Raw genomic sequence first — 23,218 nt, forward strand, 5'->3', positions numbered from 1 at the left:
TGGAGCCGCAGTGAGCACGGCCACCGCCTGCCCTCTGCTGGCAGCAGGAACCCAGTGGGCCCATAGGCTGCGGGGTGATGCCAAACCAGCCTGCAAATCAGCGCCTTGGCCATTGGGGGCCTCCCCGCCACACACCTCGTGCCCGGTGGAGCCGAGCTTTACGGCTGGGGCGCGCTGAACACGGCTTTAGGGCCACGCCAGGGAGCTCTGGCCATGGCAACATGGGAAGAGCCCAGCCAAGCTCCCAGACTCTGTCCACCTGGGGGCTACTCCAGCCCCAGCCACTGCTTCAGAAGTTCCCAGGGGTGCCAGCCCTTCGAGTGGATTTAATCAGTATTTGTAATTAGGAGAGGAGGCAGGGAAATGAGCTCCAAGAAACTGGGACACACAGCACCTCCTGCCCCAAGCTGCAGGGTGCACAGCAGTGCCGATGCTGGATTTGCCAGCAATACTGCCCAAGCTCAGCAGTGCATGGTGGCATCCCCAAAGCACCTGTGAAGAAGAAATCTGCTCAGTGCCAGAGCTGGGTAAGGCTTTTAATAAGTCCAGAAGAGCTCCTAAAGAGATAGCCTTTTACCCTTCCCTGGATTGCAGATAGCACACTTCCCCAAGCAGCAGCACATCCCCACGAGCTGGCAGTGCTGTCCTGACGGCATTGAACGCGGGTGGTGCAAGGACAGCCAGGCACTGTGCTGGAATGGGTCTCTGAACTAGGTCAGACCACCTGAGCAGGCGCTGCCCAGCCTCCCAGGGGCTCCCCCGGCCTCCTCCTGCAGCCAGCAGCAGGTCGTTGTGCTATTTAAGCAGTGTTCTCAGTTTTGGTGCGTTTTTCCCCAGCCCCCCTTTTCTCCTGGATAGCCCCATCATTCTGCCACACTGGGATTCCCCTCACTCCTCATTTCCTTCCCTTTAAGTCCAGGTGATCTGACGGAGTTCTTCTAAATGTGGCAGCTTTTGGAGCCAAAATGCCCTGGAGTCTCCCCAGCAACCCTGTGGGCACCTTCACTGTTCATTCCAGCACAGTCTCTACTTATCTCTACAAAAATCCCATTCCTGCTAGCCCTGAGTAGCTGAGCACACAGCTCTTCTGTGAATCTGACAGCCAAAACGCCAAGCACTCTTCAGTTGAGAGCTGGATCACATACAGCCTGGTGCACTGCTCTTTTGGGTGAGTGCAACAGGTAATCCCATTTGTAACATCCCACACACTGCTAAATGCAGCCCAAAGCTGGACAATGCAGATGGCTGGTGAAAGATACCTACCTACCATTTGGTGGCCAAAGCCGCACATTCAAGTTAGGTAAGGAGAATCAAATTAGCCACAGGAAATTGCTGCGACAGTTCAACCTAAGAGCATGCATCTCCCTGCCCTGTGCTGATTTCAGATCTGCAAAGACAAGGCACAGCCGTGGGCTCCAGCCATAGATGAGCAAGGGAGCACGCAGACAGAGCAGGAACCAGCTGCCAAGCCCAGGGAGGGCTTCTCTTATGTGAAATAAGCGCAGCAGAAGCACATTTTTCAGTTAATAGAAAATAAAGCAAGGATCAGGATGTGAAAGGGAAAAAAAAAAAAAGCACAAGAAGTGGATCAAAATCTGACTACTGAGACTGCATGGAATCACAACAAAAAGCAGGCTCACAGCAAAGAACCAAACCTTTCATCAGAAGCCCAAAGGGACACAGGGATTGTTTCCACAAAGGTGGAAGTCTCCTTGCAGAGTCTTACGAAAACTGCTGCTACAGCATCAGAGGAAGCTCCCATTCCCTAACCACATTTGGGTTATCCTGCATCATAAGCTCAGGAACAGCCCAGGAACCCTTCTGTGACCATCTTCAAGCAGGGCTGATGAGAAGAGGATTCCTCAGGGAGTCCTTTGCTGCACAAAAGCCAAAGCAGCAAGAGACCCAACAGCTCACAGCCAGCACTGGAGAAGCAACACCAGATACCTGCCATTTAACTCAGTGCTTACTTCCAAGTTGGGGCACAGGAGAGAGACTGCCCAACCACTTTCTTCCATTAGCATCAAAGAGCAACTACACACACTCCAGGAAAACGCACAAATATTGGCTGTGCTACACAAGAGAGGCAGCTGAGAAGCGTTCAAGATTGCAAGTGAGACATGGGATTTACAAGGCAGTATTGCCAGTGCTGTGGCAGTACTACATAAAGGAATTGCCAGAGCCTAGAGGCTAGAGTTTTGTGGGATTTTATTCTTTTTTTTAATTATTATTTTTGTAGTTTTTTTTCTTTTTTTTTTTTTAATACAGGCTAGCGTTGTACCCTTTGCTAAAGCTGCTGATTCTGCCACATAAACTAGAACAGAAATTTCTCAGAAATTAAGTAGGATCCCCTCCTTGTTAATTCACTGTCTGCCTCCCAACTGAACATCGGTCTGGATTTGTGTTTGCAGAAAACATCCCCTGTACAAAGTCTGACGTGCACCTACACTGTTCTCACTGAGGAATGAAGAAGCCGAGAGTCCATTAACGTTGGATTTTCCCTGTACAACGTGGCCTGATTTGGAGTTTGGTCCACTGAGGACAGCGAGTTAACCATAGAGATCATCATCGTTGTCTTCACTGTACACATTGCCCCCGCTGCCACCTCCTGTGCCTTGGCTCGGCCCAGCGCCTCCCTGGTTACCTGATGGGAACCTGCACACAGCAGTGCGGAAGAGAAGAGATGCAGTTCAGAAGCCTCCCCACAGATCAGCACAATTCCCTCCCTCCACATCAACACCCTGATGCCAAGAAGGAAAAGGTCAAGAAATGCGGTGAAGTCTTATGGCAGGTCATAAAAAGGCTTACAGCGCTGCCAGATGTTGCTTGCATTAAAGGAAAAAGGGCTGATGGGCTTCAGGAGCACTAACAGAGCAGCTGCAACTGGCCTGCAGTGCAGCTTGTACCCACCACGTGCTCAGCTGGCTGTAAACACTGGGGAGAATGGGAAAAAGCAGTGGAAGAGGGACTGTTATCAGAGTACATCAAAACTGCCCTCGGCGTTCTGTTCCTGGGGCTAACCACCTCGCTCTGCCTTCCCCGCCTCCCTCCGTTACCTGAAGCTGCCAAAGCCGCGGCTCTGCTGTAGAGTCTGTGCAAACATCTCGTATTTCCTGATATCATTATCACTGACAGAGCGGCGAGCAAAGCGCATGGCCTCCTCAAAGTGATCCCTGCGTATCTCAGGAACCGGGTCATCCTCCTCCACCTCCTGCAGCAGGACGGAGAGCTGAGATGAGCCACGTGCAGCTCAGCACCTGCCCACACCTCCCTCTGGGTCAGGATGCATCAATACCCACTGAGACAGGGGCTAGAGGGGGGTGCTGCAGCACACTGACTCACAGCTGCTGCAGGGGCCTGCTGAGCAATGCCAGTGACGAGGCACCATAGGAGGCCCTCGCCCTCCCACAAGAAGAGAACAAAGTGCTCCAGCTCAGCACTCTGTGCCAAGAGCCTACAGCCTACTCGTCCTCATCTGAGGATTACTGAGAAAAACTCATCATCCCTCACCCACGGGCAGTGGGCTGCCTATCTCATAAGTAGGGAAAGCTCAGAGTGCCCCACTCACCATGGCAGAAGGGTTGGTCTGCCTCTCACGTTCTCGCCTGATCTCACTCTCAATGGACTCTCGGATGGCCAGTTTGCAGGCACGCTGGCAAATTTCTGTCAGGTCAGCCCCCGAAAAGCCATTGGTCATCTTAGCTAGGAAATCCAGGTCAACATCCTAGCAAAACAAACAAACAAAAAAAAACAAACACACCCCACAAGGAAAGCATTTACACCTTGTACTCTCAAATGACAAAGAGGTGCCTTAAGGCACTACCTTAACTTTGGCCAGTATGAAGAAGATAAGCAGTTAAGGCTCATGTTCCTGGTAAAAGTATGCTACACACTAGGGCAGGCCACGCTTCCCCCCACACCCAGCAAGAACCTGCCACATGGCTACAAACGTCCCCCACTGCTCACTTTCAAGAAGGGGCAGGCTGACTTGACATTTCAGCTATAATTTGCTCAGATCTTAGCATTTGATATCAGTGGACCAGTTTCAGTCTGGAAATGGAGATGGGGCAGAGAGAGATAAAGAGGAACAATCTTCTCCCTTCAACTGGCACAGTGGCACCAGAACCTCCTCCTAACAGCACTTAAAAAGTTAAGCATGGCCTAAAGAAGTTTGTTCACTCGCTTTGCATCTGCTTTTCTCTGATAAATGCTATCGATTTCATTACTGCCTGCTCCCCAGGAAAGGGATATAATTCTTGTCTATGAAAGAGTTCAGCAATTAACTGCAATGGCTCCTCTTCAATTTCCATTTCCCACCCCCGTTTTCTACATTTACTTTTTCAGAGTACAAGAATCCTTTCCATCTTGCCATAACAGGCATTTCCCATTCCTGCACCGTGGGCAGAACTGTACTATGTGATAAAGACCTGCTGCATTACACACTGCGATCTAGCTGCACTGATACTTAGTTTTAGATCTCGAGCCTATCCTTACCTCTTCACTTCCATCCTTCAGGGATGGACGGTTTCCCAGCTCTGCACGGTGTGTAGCAGGCACCAACCCTCTCTCTGCCCCCAGCTCATGGGGAGTATGAGGAGCACATAGCAAAATCAAACCAGATACACATAGCACCTACCTTAGCAACTGGTGATTTCCTCAGGTTGGCCTTAAGAATAGCAACCCGGGACTTCTCGTCAGGCAGGGGGATGTAGATGAGTTGATCCAGGCGGCCAGGGCGCAAGATAGCCGGGTCAATGATGTCTGGCCTGTTGGTAGCACCGATGATGAAGACGTTCTTCTTGGTGGACATGCCATCCATCTCTGTCAGGATCTGGTTGATGACACGATCTGCAGCACCACCACCATCTCCAATATTCCCACCTCGAGCCTTTGCAATGGAGTCCAGCTCATCAAAGAAGAGCACACAAGGGGCTGCTTGGCGGGCCTGCAAAGCAAAACAAATGATTAAAACCATCAAGCAAGGAGCACACTGGTTTCATACTAATCCTCCCCCTAGAATCAAAGCAGTTCAGAAGAGCATCAGAGCACTGTCACCTCCTGGAGAGCTTGAAGGAGCTGCTTTAGAGCTGTCTCCTGCAAACAAACCCTCCATAAACTCTACTAATAACAAAATAATTTCCCCAAAAGCTGGGATCACTGTGAACCAGACAGGCAGAAGGTGTCAGCTCTGATGGCTAGAGGGTAACTGCCTGTGCAAGAACTCTCCATTCAAGATCTGGGATATCACTTTGTTATTTAAGCACTGGGGTATTTAGATGCCGTGTGGAAGGGGGAGATCTAGTCACTGCCTTCAGTACCAAACATGAAGTCAGAGAGAAAAGGGAGCCACATGCTTCTTCAAGGTGTGCAGCGAGAACAGGTGCAAACTGCCGCAAAGAAAGTTTCAATTAGAAATAAGGAAAAAAATCCTTCGCAACAAGAGAGTTCAAACACTAGCACACAGGGCTACAGATGTCAAGGATTCTCCATGCTTGGCATGTGTCCAGAACTAATATACACGAGGTCCTATCATATGCAAACCAAATTTCCAAGTTGTCTCTGTGCTCTGGACAAACACTCGGAGCAGATGGTATCTGAGGCTCTTTTCCAACTGACAGTTTTTTCCTCTCGTTCTTCCTTCGACTTTGCTCTTTCAGCAGCTTCCCTGACCTTGTAAGAGGACTCCCACGGTAAACAAGACATGTACCTTCTGGCACAGGAGGTGACACTATCTACAGGGACCTGGGTAGTAGGAGTCAAACTCCTTTCTATGTCCTCCATACTGAAGAACAAGAACCTGTAGGACGCTTTGAACATCTGTAGTGGATATTACATGATGAGGTTTCGAAATAATTACTAGATATGTGGGGGATGTTTATGTCACCCTAATGCGGGCCTCACTGCTAAGGCACTGGGACATTTGTCATCTGTAATAACAGACACCGACTGTAGAAGGACAAATCCATTTACGTATCTAGCTTCTCAAAGAGAATGAAATCCCCAGCAACAGGAAAGCAGCCCCTGCTCACACTGCTAGTTGGAGAAACACAAAATACACAAACAGTAACCAGGCCAGTTAAGACAGTGCAGTCCCGGCACAGTGGAGACAGTACGTGGGACATCTACGCACAAATACAGAACAGGGAGCAGAATAAACACCTACCTTGTCAAAGATCTCGCGCACATTGGCTTCTGACTCTCCAAACCACATGGTGAGCAATTCCGGCCCCTTGATGGAAATGAAGTTTGCCTGGCATTCATTGGCAATGGCTTTGGCCAGAAGTGTTTTACCACAACCAGGTGGCCCATAGAACAGAACGCCCTTTGATGGAGTCATGCCAAATTTGAGGAACTTGTCTGGGTGCTCCACAGGATACTAAATTAGAACAATAAAAAAATAAAACAAAAACCTTGAAACGGACTGCAAAAGGCCTGTGCTTTGTTCCTACCAAAAAGAAACCCCAAAGAAGCAAAACAAACAACAACAAAAAACAATTGAAAGAACACCCTGAGATTTCTCGTGAGTTAAATGCAGGATTCTGTCTGCTCAGGGCCACTGGAGTTTTTTAAATGGGGACTGGTTTGAAAAGCACCACAGCTAAACTGCAAAGTTGCCCTAAACAGTCCGTTTACTCTTAAGGACTCAACACTACAATTTGGGCAGTTTTCCAGCACGCTTAAACCTAGCTTTGCTCTGCCCTGCAGAACCAAAAGGGAACAAACAGCTCATCATCCAACCTAGTCAGCTCTGTCCTCCAGAGATAGGCAAGGTGTCTAATGTGAGCACTTATCCTTAGCAACGAGGTCAGATCTAGGCAATGACTGACCACCAGAAAATTAGACTAAAAATTAATGGGTTTTTGTTGTTGTTTGGTTTGTTTTTAACACTCAGACAAGGTGTCTCTGCAGTGCTAACCGAAAGCAGGAATGTATCAAAACCCAGCCATGCTGATGCAGACACAAGAAGTTTCCACAGAGCATTTGTGACTTTTTGTGTCCCTTCATAGCATACTTCACTGTTACTTCTCACCTGTCCCTATGCTAGCAGTGACAAAAAGCTGTTTGAAGGCTCAGTGCAAAGAATTTTCATTCACTTTCTGGCATATAAAGCCACTAATAAAGCATGATAAAACTCTCAGCAGCGGTCTCCACTTAAGCAGAACTATTGCTGTTTCTGCACATAGCACAAGATTCACTAAAGATGTCACTGCAGACTCAACCAAAGTCTGACAGGAAAGTTGCTTCCCAAAACCTTCCTCTCCCTCCGCTCACTAACACAGAATATTAGGGTATTTTCAGTCCACTACAAGCAATTACTCTAAAAATCTCAGCATTTCACAGCCCAAAACAGAATACTGAGATTCTTTTTACGCTGACTGGGCAAAAATCTGTTGGAAATCCTCACCTGTACAAGCTCCTGGAGTTCTCTCTTTACATCTTCTAGACCACCAATATCTTCCCAGGTAACCTGTGGCACCTCCACCACAGTCTCCCGAAGAGCAGAAGGGTTGCTCTGGCTCAGAGCCCACTGTTAATAGAAGAAACAGAACTGTGTCATGTCACGATAAAACGTCTCAGATAATGCACCTAGAAGAAAAAGGGGCAGTTTTGCATTACCCTGAAGTCATCCATGGTCACAGCCAGCGAGTTCATAACTTCAGCATCAATGGTTTCATCTTCCAGGTCTATGAGATCCATCTTTTTTCTGATGGCCTGAAGAGCAGCTTCTGAGCAAAGAGCAGCCAAATCAGCACCAACATGTCCATGGGTCTCATTTGCCACCTGAAAGCAAAGCACTGACTATGACTCACAGGGATACAAGCAAGCATTCACAAGGAAAGGCATGCTCTGGTCACTCATTCAGAGGTGCAGTGAAACTATGAAATACAGGAATGTCAGTGCTCCACCGTGGTTTTCAGGAACAGTACTACCACATATTTAACAGGCAGAGACACTACTCTGTGCCCTGTCTGAGATCAAAGTTATAATTGGAATTCAGAAGGTATGCAGAAAGACAATCACAAAGGCTGGAGCTCTTCGCTCAGGATAGAGATTGCAGGAAAAAAAATGAGTGTCCCAAATCACCACAACATTCATATCCCTAAGAGCTGCTTTAAACTTACTTCATTTTTGAAGAGAACGCCACAAACACAAGAGGACAGTGGCAGTCCACGTGCAGATTCTACTGACACATGACTGCTTCACTCTGCAGTGCCATTTTTAATGAGCAAGAGAGGATTTTGGTCTCTGCTAAACTAATTAGAAGAAAGCTCAGAGTCACAGATCCACCAGTTTAAAGATGTGCTAAACGAGCAACTAACATTTGCTGGTCAAAGCCATAACAGCTCTTCCACTACAAAACACTGCACAACGAACATTCACCTTTTCCAACATCATGCTGCTCACCTGTTCCAGATCCACATCATCAGCCAGTTTCATATTTTTCGTGTGGATCTGCAGGATCTCCAGGCGACCAGTTGCATCTGGGATACCAATATCTACCTCTCTGTCAAAACGACCTGAGGAATACAAAACATTAGTTATGCTACTGATTCTACAAACCAAAGCAGCTGCAGTGACTGTTTTCTTCTGACTGAGCAACCTGATAAGCCATAATTTCAGAAAATGCTGGAGCTTTGAGTTTCTCTACAGCATCTTTCAGCACAGAGTCAGATCAGAGAAGGAGAGGCCTTAGCAGGGTAAGGAAAGTCTATGTTAACTAGAGTTCAGGATTACAAAAAAACAGATTGCTACTGGTTTAGTAACTTTTTTCTGTACCATTTGCAGAAAAAGATGCTTCTCCAAGATATCGCAAGACATTTTTGTTTACTCCTATCTCTGTGTCCTGAGCATAAGAACTTGAGAGAACAATTTACCTTTTCTGAACTTTACAGTCTTCACTGCTCGTATACCAGACATTCAATCACACCGCTGAGCTTTGGAAACCCAGATCTTGGAAACTACCTGACTCCTCATCAATAAAAATTAAGAGAAGCCAGAAAATTGTTCTGCAGCCTGAGGCATGAACATCCTCTCAAGAAGCCATTTACTCCTTCAAGCTAGGCTCAACTAAGAAAGGCTGCTATTAGAGTTCAAGTATTCTGTTATTTCCATAAGACTAGAAAATTACACCAAAGCCCAGAATCCTAGAAGTTAACCTCAAACAAGCAGTCCGAGACAAATCACAATCAACAAACACAGAAAAGGTTTAATATTAAATTTCAGACTTTTCAAGGCTCCTGAAGCATAGCCTGTAATAAAGTATCTGGCAGACAAAACAAGATAAACCAGTTACCAAATCGCCTGAGTGCTGGGTCAATGCTGTTAGGTCTGTTGGTAGCTGCCATAACAATCACGTGTGCTCGCTGTTTCAGCCCGTCCATAAGAGTCAGCAGCTGGGACACTATGCGACGCTCCACCTCTCCATGCGTCTGTGGGGATGGAAAGCAATGATCAGACTTAAAACTCCTCAGCACAGCACAGGTATTAGTGCTGCACCACAGCAGACAGAAACTAGAACCACCAGCTGCTTAGAAACATTGTGCACGACACACAGTTTCTCTCAGGTGCAACTGCTGCCTTGCCCTATACTCAGAGCACGGAGATTCATGCCAGTTGCTACCAAAAAGGGTGTACAGATGCATCTTAAGCTCCCAAAGGCTATTTTTACCTTCTCTCTTTTCGGAGCAATGGCATCCAGTTCATCAATGAAAATGATGGCAGGTGCATTCTTTTCAGCTTCTTCAAAGGCTTTCCTCAGGTTGCTCTCAGACTCACCGGCCAGCTTGCTCATGATCTCAGGACCTGAAAAATAGCAGCACTGTGGCACCCAGAAGAGAAGCAGCCAGCTCCAAGGCATGCAGCTGAATTTTTTCAGTACAACATTCATATGGGAGTATCTATATTTCAAGCCAAAGCAAACACTATCAACCAAATTCACTAAATTTGCAGCTGAACAGGCAAGAAGAGCATGCGGAATTACTTTCTATCGTTACTCCGGTGTCTTCAGTTTACACTAACAGAATGCAGTACTTGACTACAGTGAGCTACCTTTAGCTGCCTCTTTTCTTACCCTATTTCACACTTGGTGAGCTTCTCTGTAATGTGCCACCACACACTTAATGCCAGTCCTAGCTTGCGAGAAAAGCAATCAAATTATATGGTGACGAATTACCAGAGTAGGGAAGGAAAAAGCTGTAAGATACCGAAACTGTCTTCAGCTTGTTTTACACAGGTCAGCATTTACCTCTGTACAAGTTTATAAATAAGCTCCAAAACAAAACAAACAAGTATGAACAAAAAAACGCATACACAACCAATAAAAAAGACCAAACCCACAAGCGAACAGCCAAAAAAGCACCCCATGCAACCTCCCCCCACAGCATTAATTCATAAAAATACCAACACATCAATTCCAGAAAGGACAGCAATCCCCTGAGACTTCCTACAATTGCTAAACTCTAACACTTCATCTAATTTGTTTAGGTTTTTTCCATCATGATGATGGGAGTGATCACGAAGACAAAGTATGCTTCTTCAGAAGGAAAAGAAACCTGACCCTCAGGAGTGTAAAGCTGCTAGCTGAGTGAAGTGCTCTAGCTGCAGAGCCACTGGTGCAGGCAGGTACTGTTTCACTTCAGGCAACTTGTCAATTCACACCAGCTCTGTCTACTGCCTGCTACTTCAGTTTTGGGATGAGCAGACAGCGCATCACTAATCCTGACAACGAATGCCATTTTTACGATGCAACAGAAGCACAAGTCTGTGAAGACCAGCTTATTATCAGCTCATACACTTAGGAAGTATAAGACAAGGGCAACGCGTGCGTAGAGACGTCCATTTACTTCTGACATCTTCAAATAAAAAGCAAGTTAATTCACTACCACAGGTCACTCCCATGACATCTTTAGGTAAAAAGCACATACTGCTGCTCTCTGCTATGCTTTCACCTTCGTGGGTCTCATTAAAATCATAGGAGAGAGGAAAAGCAGCAGTTCTCAAGTACAAACATTCAGTTATTGTAGCACTGATTGTAAAACGGGAGAGAAGAGTACTGAGGAAAGTTCAGAATTTTGTCTTCAGAGTGGACATAAACTAGTACCTATCTATCTCAACTGCTGTTAAATGATAACGATCAGCATGAGGTTCTGCCATTTGTAGCTAAGTTCCAAGGTGCACATTACAGCTTTCAGGAAAAGTTCCTCCCAACTAAAGAAAAGTGAAACAAAACAGGTCTTGTACTTTATTTGAAGGGAAGACAACTGCAATGCAGAGTAGCTTCTCTTCTGAATAAAATATGCTGGCAAAAAAAAAAAAAAGTGTTTACACCCATATACATGGAATAATCTCACTGCTTCACTCCTAGCTGTGCCCCTACAACATAAATGAACACTCAGACAGACTGTAAGTTCCTGCAACACAAAGCTGCCTTTCAACCACTACACTTAAGTACGGTGCCACTACAGATTCTTCTGCACAAATGGCCTCTAAGCAACTCTACGGGGGCACCTGAAAGAGGTAAGCAAGGACAGACGTCAAGGACACAGTGTGCCAACATAAGCCTTATTTAAACCATTCATTACCATTAGCTGGATGAATGATTACACGGCAGATCTTGGTCCAAAGCAGACCCAAAACTCACCATTAATCAGGAAGAAGAAAGCCCCAGTTTCATTGGCCACTGCTCGGGCAATCAGTGTTTTGCCAGTGCCAGGTGGACCATATAGCAGGATTCCCCGTGGAGGCTAGGAAAAGAGAAAAGGGATTTAGGTGGTAAACTAGTATCAGAATGCCTGAGAATCTTCACAGTGAAATTCCAAGCATTTGATAAAGTCAGTCTGAAATGATGATGCAACCTCATGCAACAGCTGCTACGCTACCATCAACACCCTGACTACTTTGCATGACACACAAACAAAAACCTCGCCAGTAACCAACAGTGCTTATTCAAAACATTGCTCTGTTTTGCAAATACCACTGCTTCAATCTGTAAAACACGTAAGGAAATTCTCCCCTAATACCAGCATTAAAAAGGAAGACACACAACATAAGTTATTCCTCTTACTTATTCCCCTCCAGTACACCCTAAGCCTCCTACATAATGAGCCATCAGTGAAAGCAAGACCACTCACCCACCTGATGCACACAGGTGCTTACCTTCACCCCTATGGCCTTGAAGAGAGCAGGATGTCGCAGGGGAAGTTCCACCATCTCCTTGATCTGAGCCAGCTGCTTCCGGCAGCCACCAATGTCATCATAGCCCACCTCATTCAATGACTCTTCTTCATCCTACCAGGAAGGAAGCTTATCAAACACTTGAGAGAAAACAATAGTTCGACAATCCCTCCCCAGATCCAGGAGTCTGGGCTTTTGTTCAGTGTCATTTCTTTGTCGTTTTGAGAATCTCATTTCCAAGTCTTTCTCACGTCTCTCACATTTGTTTCTTAGCTCTGACTACCCAAACATTCAATGGCAATTGCCTGCCACAGGAGGTATCCCAGAGAACCCCCATAGAGACAAGGTCCATCCCAGGGACGCCCACAGGGGGTTCTCAGCAGAACCCACCCTGTTGGACAAAACCCTGAAGCTAAAAAACTGAAATGTCCTTGGCTCTGTACAGTGTTTTTCAGCAACAACTAACATCAGTATGTTATCAACACTGTTTTCATCTTAAAGCTAAAACGTAGCACCATACCAGACACAATGAAGAAAATCAACTCAGTCCCAGTTGAAACAAGGACACCGTAACATTAGGCCACTCAAAAATCATAAATAAACATCAGGTGGAATCTTACAGGGGCTCAAACGCTCACCAAGCCTGTAACACTATTTCAATATCAGACTGTCTCTGACAAGTGCTGAAGATCTCCAGGGATGGAGATTCCTGATCTCTCTAGGCTCTGCTCTAGGCTTCAGGGAAATCTTTTTCCTCTTATCTGCCAGGAACTTCTCTTGACTCAGCTTGTGCTACTGCCTCTAGTCCTGTCCCTGGGAACAGCTCTCAGTAAAGTCAGGTTGCCTACACCTTTCAACCTTGCCAGCAGGCCTGCTGCTTCACCTTTCCTACTCTAGGCCGCATAGGCCCACTCTCCCAGCCCCATCTCATTTCTTTTGACCTCCCGCTCATCATTATTTTGGTAACCTTGGCTGAACCTGCTCCTGTCTGCCTTTGTGGTGTCCTAATGAGCCCAAGGAGGACTCATTCAGTGTCCAACAACTGTTAGACAGAGAGGGAACCAGAAAACAGCACTCAATCTGATTTGCAGCTAGTTAAAAGGCAGTTGTGGCAAATTACTCCTATTCCTGAGATTTCCTGTTCTATGAAAGTAAGGTGGCCTACTCCTGATGGACCAGCCACTTAGGCTGCCTTAAACTCTGGATGTCCCAGGTTAGATATCTCAAGAGCTTGAAATAAAGTAACTCCGGAATTAAATGATGCATTTAATGTCCATAAATTCCACTTAGTGGCCAGCACTAGATATCTGGAAGCAGATGCAAAACCAGCTGCTACCAAATTATGGCCTAGGCATTAGTGTAATCTCAGTATCTGAGGAAGGACAGTGGAAGCACATTTCTCCAACCACTGCCAGCGGCAGCTCATCCCCTGGAAACAGAGCTTCCAGCATTGCATTCAACACACAAAATGCCATTCCCAGAGCTGAAAGCACTGTAACAGAAAGAGATTTTACAGGGCAGACTGGAGTCAGTACAAGAACTGTGTGCAGGATCCCGCTCACCTCTCGTTTGATGGGCTCTCCCTCACAGTGGATCACAGTGTCCGGAGCCACTATGCAGTAGGGGCTTGGATCTGTCTCCACCACTTTGAACTCCACCGCACGCATCCCTCCACGCACCAAGAAAATGTCACCTGTGAAAACCCACAATTCAGTACCCTGCTGCAACTGACATCTGCAAATGTCCATCCCTGTACTACCCAGCAGCCTCAGAGGACAAGGAAATAGGCTATACATGCATATGCCACTGGCATTTTTCATACTGCTCTGTATTTCAGACTCAAGAGCTGCAAATACTGTGACTGTCAGGACATCATTCAGATCTGCAGCAGTTTAATTTTCTCAAATTTCATGCAGAAACAAACAGAAAAAAAACAGAAATGAATGCTCCAACTAAATACCAAACAATCAAACATAATTATCATATTTATTGTCCATTCAGTTTCAGTTTAGCTTTTTTAGGACTCTTTTTGTTTACCAGAAAAGAAAAAGCCCTTTAGATTCTGTTTAGAAAAAAAAAAATAAACAGGCTAATAATAGGGTTCAAAAGAAAGATGTTCGTGTTTTTCTCTGTTGCCTTTAGAAACTAGCTATCAATTTACAAATGAGCTGCCTGCTTGCGGTGTATAGCCTAAGGGACAGCAGACAGCACAACTGCAAGTGAAAATTCGTGAGACAGGAAAAACCAAAGGCAGACTGAAATGGTGTGCCAGCCTAAGCAACCAAAGGTTTTAAAGAAATACACAGAGCCACATGAGACTCAATCCCAAAAAAGGTTGTTTCTTTACACAGCTCCCCAACTGCCCCACTTTGACTCCCAGTGCCTTATGTCTGAGAGCAGCAACTGCAGGCCGTTTCACTAGAGAAATTCACTCCAGCCACCATCTGTACATTGCTTTTGCCACTACTGCTCCAACAGGGTGACTTCCTGGAGTGGCCATTCCAGCCCACACAAGGACATGCAAAGATAAGCCCTGAATGCCCTATTACAGCCTACTGGCTCAAAGAACGAATTCTATCCAGAAGCAATGAGGGAAGGGACAAAAATCTCTAACATAATAAAAAACTTTGAATTTATCTCAGGAAGTTGTTACTAGTTGCAACAACTGCTTGTTTCTAGAAGCAGAATAATATGTTATTAAATACAACTCCTGACTGAATTAGGCCACAGAAACTGGAAAACTTTATTCAACTTGCATTTGATATACTTGATAATACTGTATTAGGACGTACTCGTTCCAGCAGATGTGCTACTGGTATTGCTCTAAAACTGCAATTGGTTTTCTAAGCACTCTCTCAGTCATTAACTGATTTTGAAGAAGTGAATTTAATGAAAGTGTCACCTGGTATATCCAACCAATTGCTTAATACAGAAGCAAAGACCCAATCCTCTCAAACTGTAGCAACTTAGTTTAAGATTTTATCCCAAGTTCTACCTAAGCTTTTTATTTTTATTTATTTTTTTTTAAACATACTCACACTCTGGGTAGCAAAAAAGATGAATATCAGTATCAGTAAAATCTCACTCTAAAGATGCCAGTCTGATGCCTTGCAAAGGTCTGTGCAAGTCCATAGAAATCACCTTTACTCAGTCTCAGGACTACAGCACATAACCAGCATATCAATAATAAGTGCTGTTACCTTTCCTGATTGGTCTGTATGCTTCCAGGAAGTATGGTTTGAGATAGACCTCAAAGAGATTCCCCGTGATTCCTTCTACTGTGTCATCGATCGGCAGCACGTGGATACGTTTGCCATACTTCACATCTGGGCAGGGCTGGATGCTGCAACAGAAGAAAACACCAGTTGGCCACATCACCCTGGACTTACACACAGGTCTGAAAAAGGCAGTGGTATTTCTTCTCAGGCTGGTACAACTCCCAGAAAGGACTATCCAAATCCTTGCTGAGACTTCCCACCTTCCTAAGAACATTTAAATGCTGAGGAACAAAACACCCTAGAGAGCTCGTCTACACATCACACCTTCCTTCATTCTATCCAACCCTGCTGGGAGTTTTATACTTTCTTCCTGCTCTTCCACCAGGATGTCCTTCACTAACCCAAAATTCACAAATTACTAGAGCAGAAAAATGACCTGCAGGAGTTATAAGCTATTTTTTGTTTCAATAAGGAACTAGCTACAGCTGAACCAACTGTAGGGAAAATGGAGTTGCGGGTACCTTTTCTCTTTCATCTCTCTCTTGTAAATTACCACAAGGAACCAGAGCCTCCTGGTACACAGCAAAGGTTCTCAAAGTACCAGTCAGTGGTAATCAGCTTGCAGCCAGGTATCCATCCATATGACATCCCACTTTTCAGAAACTGAAGCTTAGGTGGAAGTCCTAAGGCCCCTTCTCCCATTTTAAATAAACACTGCAACTATCATTTTATAGTGTAGGTGTGTAGGCCAAAAGCCCGCTGTAGTGACAGCTGCAGCTGAAAAGTAGAAAGCTCAAATTGGCTTTGCCTGCTTAAGAAAAGCCTACATAGAATTGCAACTGACTGCACCATTTTTCATGCACTACTTTGTTACACACTCTTCGCAGATACTTTCAACACTGGCTTTACAAAGACGATACAGCAAAAGAGTAGAGGAAAAACCAGACTGCCCCAGAAGGAAAATAGTTTATGGATCACAAGCAGGAAGCGTTTAGCACATGAATCTGGATTTTGATAGAGGCTAATCTGCAGAAAGCAATACAATAAGTAAGTAAATATCAGCAATAAAAACTTACAGGGCAACAAACGTGGAAGTTTTCTGACTGCTGCAACAACACTATTAACTGATTTATAGGGTTGAGAACTACCACAGACACAGTCCCATCAGAAAAGCTGAATTGTTACACTAGGAAAGACTTTGAAAGTAACCCCTTATCTAAAATGAGCATTCACCTTTACTTGAAACAAACCGTGTCAGAGGACTATCCTGCTCCACACAGGGTACTGTTTAAAATTTGAATTTTCCAGTATTAGAGAGATAGGTGATACAGCTTCACCTCTCTCCTCAACAAAGTTTGTATGAAACAGTTTGCATGTAAAAGTTATGCCAGTTAACACCCTGGAAGTACAGTGCCAGGCTCCAGTTTTCCCAGAAATGTAGGAGATTGCAAATTAGGAAGATTTTCAGTCGTGGAACCGTCAGCCTTCCCATATTTAAGCCTGCATGTAACACTTCTGCGCTTCCAAAGTGCACACCTGGCATTCCCTAGCTCCTATAAGCCCAGACGTACTTGACACAATGTTATCTCAGAACCCTCTCCAAGTGTTGCACAACAAAATTATTCCTGCAACACTTTTAAATAATTCCTAGGTATAAACTTACATTCAGAACAAAACCTGAAATTTAGACATTCTGAATATAAACATATTCTGATGTCTTTTAATCTTCACTGCTTCATGCTTTTTATATCCATCCCCAGCACATTTGAACACTTGTATGTCACAAGGCAGCTGGGTTCTTAAACTAGATACTGTGAGATAGGTTACAATACTGTTTGATGCCTTCCATTGCTATTCGTATAGACATAAAAAAACCCTAGAATTTGCAAGTTCATTTGACAAAGTAAACTTGGGATCATTGAACTACTCAATGTAACTACAGGAGCTACATTTGTGAAAGAGCTAATAGACATCAAGAATCTTTACCATCAATTTTCAGTATTAATCTGAGTGTGTACACAGTCAGAAACACGTGCAAAAGTGAAGTCAGATCCCTGATGGAAGCCACACACTTGGAAACATTTCAGAGGTCTCTTCTAAAAGATATAAAAATAATTCCTGCAAACTTTGTCTCTAAATTCAGAGCCAGTACACAAATTACGTAGGCAACTAAGGCACACGCACGTGTTAGCAAGCCAGTCCCCACCTGATCACATCACCCAGGCGCACTCTCAGGTTGTTGCGAACAACCCTATTCATGCGAATCTTCTCATCGGAGCAGGTATCATCTGACAGAACAATGCAGACTGCTTCTCTCCTCTTCTTTCCTTTTAGGAGAACAGTGTCTCCTCTGAACAGCTGCAATTCATCCATTTTTGCCTGTTAACAGTAAGAACATTAGAACAAGCCTTTGATAAGACAAGAATTCAAGCATTTGAACGCAAGTCACTTGACCTTGGTGAATTATGGAAGTGACGTACTGAAGCCACAAAGACACTGGATCTCACTGCATAGATCAAGAGCTAATCCTGAAACCAGACTGAGGGCGTAAACTCAACTGAATCTTAAAAGTTCATGATGAAAATCCATTTTTATTATGCTAGAGTGCTAGAAAACAAGACAGTCCATCTCCCTCACTTGTAACAGCTGCAGTTTCTTATACAAACATTCAGATTCAGGCTGCAAAGTTAAATTTCAAGTTAATACACAGCAGCTGTTTATGTATTATCTACATTAGTTTTTTTGTTAATAGATGACTCACCTGGGACAGTGATACAACACTGTTGTCTTCATTGATGGCTTCATCAACAATTAACCGATTGGGCCTGTTCTTCTGCTTCAGAATAGCAGTCGATAAGTCATCTGCTTTAGAACTGGTGAAGAAAACAGAAGGACTGAGTTTAAGTGATAACACTCCTCCCTTTGCAGACACTCCCCTGCTTTGGTTTCCATTTTCTACACATCACCGTATCTTTTAGAACCTATACATGTTTGTAAAATAAAGGAGAATGTTATTCCCAAGCACCAGTTTCAGGTGTTCAACAACATTTCCTGTGAGTAAACATTAAGTCAGTCCCAAATGGAAATGGCTATAAAGTTATCTATGAAAAGAAGTGGTCACTGAGATGTTGCTGACAGTGTTTTCCCTAAAAGAATTACTCACTCATCTGCAATCACATGTAACCACTGCCACTGAAACAAAAGTTTAAGTCCATCTGGTGTCCAATCCCAGATAAATGGGGGAATTAAAGAACAATGCCACAGCTACCCTGACAGGAAGAGCTGGTAGGAGTTCTGCCTGTCAAGGTCTATTAGTTAAAGCTAGCAAGCCAGTGAAATTATCAAGAGCTCATTAAAAACTGTTGCTTTTTTGTTTTTTTTTGTTTTTTTTTTTAAGAATCCTTCTGTAATATCTTCACAGAAGTCTATGAAGCTCTAGCACACTACACCACAAGAAATACGACAGAAAATGGTTTGCTTGACTTTGTCAAGGCAAATAGAAATAGTAAGGAAATGAAAGAAAGGCAGATTAATACACTTTCTTCAAAAAAAAAAAAAAAAAGAAAAAAAAAAAAGCACGATTTGGAGCCAACTGATTCCTAAGGAGCTCCTGGACTTGTACTTCAGCCAGACAAAAAAGCAATATGGTTGTAACTTCCCCCAACAGACATCTGACTACTTTTCTCTAAGTTGTTCAGATGTGCCAACATCTAAGGTCACAGAAAATAATGCAGAGTTCAGCTTGATTCTGACAACAATAATAGAAATGCTTTTCTCTGTCTTGAGCAAGCAGCAAAGAGCAGGCAGCTCTTTGTGGACAACCGTGTTGGCTCCATTTAGCTCTTGAGGGACAAAATAACCGGAAGTCAAACCTCGAGTGGAAGCAGAATAACAAGCAGTACTCAGTACGAATGCAGCATGCTGCAGGATTAACTGCTCTTAACAAGGTCACTGCATCTTGAGAAGCATATCAGAAAGGTCTGTCATACCTCGTCTACAGCACGACGTCACCCCCACACACTCAAGACAGAAGTTTTTCCAAGACAAACTTTGTGGAGCCACCTCTTTTCCCTGACACTTAGAGAGGGACAACAAGCAGCAGCCAGGGAGCGCAGTCAGTGGCTTTCTAAAAGGTCTTCAAGCTTTGCATAAGTCCCAGTAGCAGAGGAAACATGTTGCAAATGACAGGGAAGTGAACAAAATAAGGAGTTGTAAAACATGTTTTTCCAGGACTGCGAGCACTGGGCAAGTCAATTTTTGCCCTTTCTTCAGTCATGTGCAACGTGTAAGAAATTAATATATCCCCCTTTCAATCGTTGTGCAAAATGCTCCAGACCCACTCTCTAAACCCAGTGGGATACAAGAAAGGCTGCTGTATACAAGCAGGAAGAAGCCCACAGCTGCCATCTTCAAGGGAAAATGCGGTCTCGGCAACATCCTAAATAGGCTGGGACTTACACACGCAGAAACAAAACAACCCTAACTGAGAAAACTGGGACCAATATGCCACCAGGCCAGTAGTCAAAACAGCAAACAAATAAAGTACTTTGTTTAGCATAAGCACCTGGGCAAAGGAAATTATTTCAGTAGGTGCACTGCAAATCTCAAACTAGGGGACACCAGACAGCAACAATACCTCTATTTAGTCTGTTCAAGATTGAATGCAAATCATACTCCTCCATACATCAGACCGAATCCAAAGGCCTTTTGATAAGAAACCATTGCCAGACTTTGGCTGCATAAATTGTCATTGAAACTGAGTAACTATCTTTTGGGATGCAGAGATTATTATGCAGCCTAAAATACATGCCAGGACACAAGATAAAATGGAAGAGAAATTGGGCAGCAAGTGAAAAGTTTCTGACCAAAGCTTTCAATAAACCAAAAGCTGCATAAAAGCTGAGGAGAAAAAGCGCAAACACTTTGCAGTACACAGCAGTGAACAGCACAGCAAGAGGTACATTTAGCTCTGCTGAACGCGAGGAGAAAGTTTTGGTACCAAAGAACTGAATCTGCAGTTTCCTAGGTAGGAAGCAAGTGTTGAATCAATGCTATCATTACATTACGGCACCTAGAGCAATCGAAGAAACTTGGAAGCATTAGAAAAAAAATCTAGAGGAATCAGCATACACAAATCTAAATGTCTGGGGTCTAATTATAGTAGTTATAGTTATCCAACCTAATTGTTGTGCAAAAAAAGAAAAATAAAGGTTTTAGGAAATTACACGACAGTCACACAGGACAGTGCCAGCTCTGACAGACAAGTGTTGCCCTGTCTTTCAGTTACAACTCAGAATATCACCATCACTATTTGTTTTTGTTCTACCTCTCCTGGGGGCTTCTCAAGCATTAACTGAAAAGACAGAACAAAACGTGCCCCTCAGAAGGAGAGCCCAAACTGAAATACTAAGCTGGAAACCTATGACATGCACTGTGATCCTCTTCTGCCAGCCCTCCTATGTGTGCTGGTGAACTCCAGTGAAGTGCCAAGAGACACCTGGCCAGAGTAACTTTTAATGCTCCTCTATGAGTTTTCTGCCAGAAACTGCAACATCTTCAGATCACCTCCCCCACTCACCCCTATTGTCAACTCCCTCACTCATTTTCCCTCTCACTCCTTTTTTAGAGTAGAGGGGGGCTTCTAAAATATTTCCACACTTCTAACATTTTTCTGTGCATCAGAGCACCTTTGTTCAGCAGACATAACACCCAAAGGCTGTAAATTATGGCAGACAACATGAAGCAAGCAGAAAATAATCACTCATTAGCCATTCTCCTGAAAAAAAAAAACCAAAAACACTAAAGAAAAGAAATCCTGATGAACTAGGGAACTAATATATTCCTGTAAGTCCGTGGTAAATACATGGTGAAAGGTCACTGACTCAAGATGACTCCAATTTCAGCAATGAAAGTGAAAACAATCATGCCTTCTGGAGGCTGCTGGGCTTTTTTATTAACGTCCTTCTGAGACAAACCTGTCAGTAGCTTCTTACCATCCTGAACCTAAACATCCACGATACAAATTGAGCTGCTTTCCCCAGGTAGATATTAAAAGCCTATAAAACATTTTATCCATTAAAGCAAATGAATGGCATTTCAGATGACTGCAGCCACTTACTGGAACAGCACAGGACGACCAAGCAGTGAGTTCAAAGGCACGCTGAAGATGAGCCAGACAGGTACGCACACAAAAATCTCTCAAGAAACCAAACTCTGTTAGCTCGTGCAATGCTAAAATTCAACAAGATGGTTGCCAACAGCACTGAACTAAAAACTGTGGCTAAAAGGCAACTGTTCCCTACTTGAGTAACTTTCTATGTGGTGAGAAAACTTCACAAAAGGAAAATATGTCTTTTTCACTCAGCTAAAAAATAGTTCTATTAGACTATCACCTTCATCACAAGCTCTACCACAGATGCTGAATTCTTGGCACACCTTCAAGGAACTGATTTAGCAGGACCAGGTCTAAATTTCAGGAGTTGCAAAAGAAAATCAGAACACAAACAACAGACACTAAAGTGACCGAAAGTGCCTCTGGCAATGCCACGGAGTATTTCCGGATTCAGGGAATCAGTTCGGGCGCCGTCTTTACTCATTTCAAGAGCCAACCCAGCGGTGTGAGCACGTGGGATGGAAGCTGCGGGACTGTTATTGCCCAGCTCATTTTTGAGAAGCGTGAAAGACGATCCTCAGCCCGGAACCGAGAGCGGCACGAGGCAAAGGCACGGGAGATGAAAATAGAGCGGACTGCCTCAGCTGCCGCGGGGTCGGCCCGGCACAGCACAACACGCCCGTCTCTCCCCACGCCGAGTCACTTGCCAGGCCGCGGCCACGGCCCGGGGGTGGCTCGGAGCTCGCGGGAAGGAGAGCGGGCCGCGGCTCTGCCCCTCTCGCCGGCCGCTCCACCGCTTCCTCCGGGTCCCGCGAGACAAAGCGCCGCCCGGCCGCGACCCAGCGCGGGCGGGACAGCGGGGTGCGGCGAGAAGGCCCAACCTCACCCCGCCGTGACTCGTCGCTTCCCGGGCACGGTAGGCGGGAGGGGGCGGCGAGGGCCCCCTGCGGGCACGCGCCCGGCCGGGAGCGCGAAGAGCGGCCCACCCTCCTCCCCCGGCCCCGCCTCCGCCCGCTCGGGCCTGCATGACACAGCGGGATCGGGAGCCGGAGCCGGGCCCTGGCCGCGTTCCGAACGGCTCGGCCCGGCCCGGCAGCGCCGCGCTGTGCGGCGCCGAGGCGAGGGACGGGCAAGAAGGCCGTGCCGGGCCCAATGCCTGAGCGCCGGGCCTAGGCCGCGGCCTGCCGGCAGGAGTTCACACTTACTCGGATCCCGAGGCCATGGTGCTGAGGGGAAAGGGGCGAGGGGAAGCGCGCGACGGCGGCTCCTCAGAGCGGGCGGCGGCGGCGGACGCGGGTCTCGGGGCGGGCTCGCGGAGGACGCGGGTCGGGGCGCTTCGCGCTGACTGAAGCTCAGAGCCGACTCATCGGAAGGGGGAGCTCCGCCCCGCCCCGCGCCTCCTCACCTGCCTAGCAACAGCGTGCGCTGGCCAATCGGAAATTCCGCCCCGCGCGGAGCTCGGCCAATCATAAAGCGGATAGAAAGGGGGGGGGGGGAGGGGGGGGAAGAAAAAAAAGAAAGAGCGCCCTCTGTCCTTCGCCCCGCCCCTTTCCTTTTCACCTCCCAATCGTCACTAGCCAAGCGCCACAATGGTCAGCCAATCGCAGCGCTCCTCTGCTGTGGCCGCTCTACCAGACAACGCGGGCCGGGCAGCCAATAGCAAAAATCCGCCAATAGGAAAATCCAGGCGGGAGCTCCCTCCCCGACAGCGACC

At 45.7% G+C, this 23,218-nt stretch overlaps 1 protein-coding gene across 1 annotated transcript; it reads right to left on the reverse strand.

Annotated features, from left to right (window-relative positions):
* Window positions 1-590: 590 nt before the first annotated feature.
* LOC125686897 (valosin containing protein) lies at window positions 591-22,882 on the reverse strand. Its single transcript, XM_048931455.1, has 17 exons — window positions 22,710-22,882; window positions 18,154-18,265; window positions 17,599-17,771; window positions 15,375-15,517; window positions 13,737-13,867; window positions 12,157-12,288; window positions 11,642-11,744; window positions 9,671-9,804; window positions 9,296-9,431; window positions 8,407-8,519; window positions 7,618-7,782; window positions 7,406-7,528; window positions 6,164-6,376; window positions 4,637-4,945; window positions 3,569-3,724; window positions 3,057-3,211; window positions 591-2,655 (listed from the first exon to the last, which is right to left on the reverse strand). The coding sequence occupies exons 1-17, from the start codon at window positions 22,724-22,726 to the stop codon at window positions 2,550-2,552; spliced, it is 2,421 nt and encodes an 806-aa protein (XP_048787412.1). The 5' UTR covers window positions 22,727-22,882; the 3' UTR covers window positions 591-2,549.
* Between the last annotated feature and the right edge of the window lie 336 nt (window positions 22,883-23,218).

This window comes from Lagopus muta, chromosome Z (genome assembly GCF_023343835.1).
Source record: "Lagopus muta isolate bLagMut1 chromosome Z, bLagMut1 primary, whole genome shotgun sequence".
NCBI classification, from domain to species: domain Eukaryota; kingdom Metazoa; phylum Chordata; class Aves; order Galliformes; family Phasianidae; genus Lagopus; species Lagopus muta.

What these genes read in the sequence shown, in the direction of transcription:
- LOC125686897 (XM_048931455.1), bottom strand. An exon ending in CCCAGCACTCAGGCGATTTG is followed by an intron (nt 8,520 to 9,295) that starts GTAACTGGTTTA and finishes TGTATTCCTCAG; the next exon opens with GTCGTTTTGACAGAGAGGTA. An exon ending in AGACCAACCCTTCTGCCATG is followed by an intron (nt 3,212 to 3,568) that starts GTGAGTGGGGCA and finishes GTCCTGCTGCAG; the next exon opens with GAGGTGGAGGAGGATGACCC.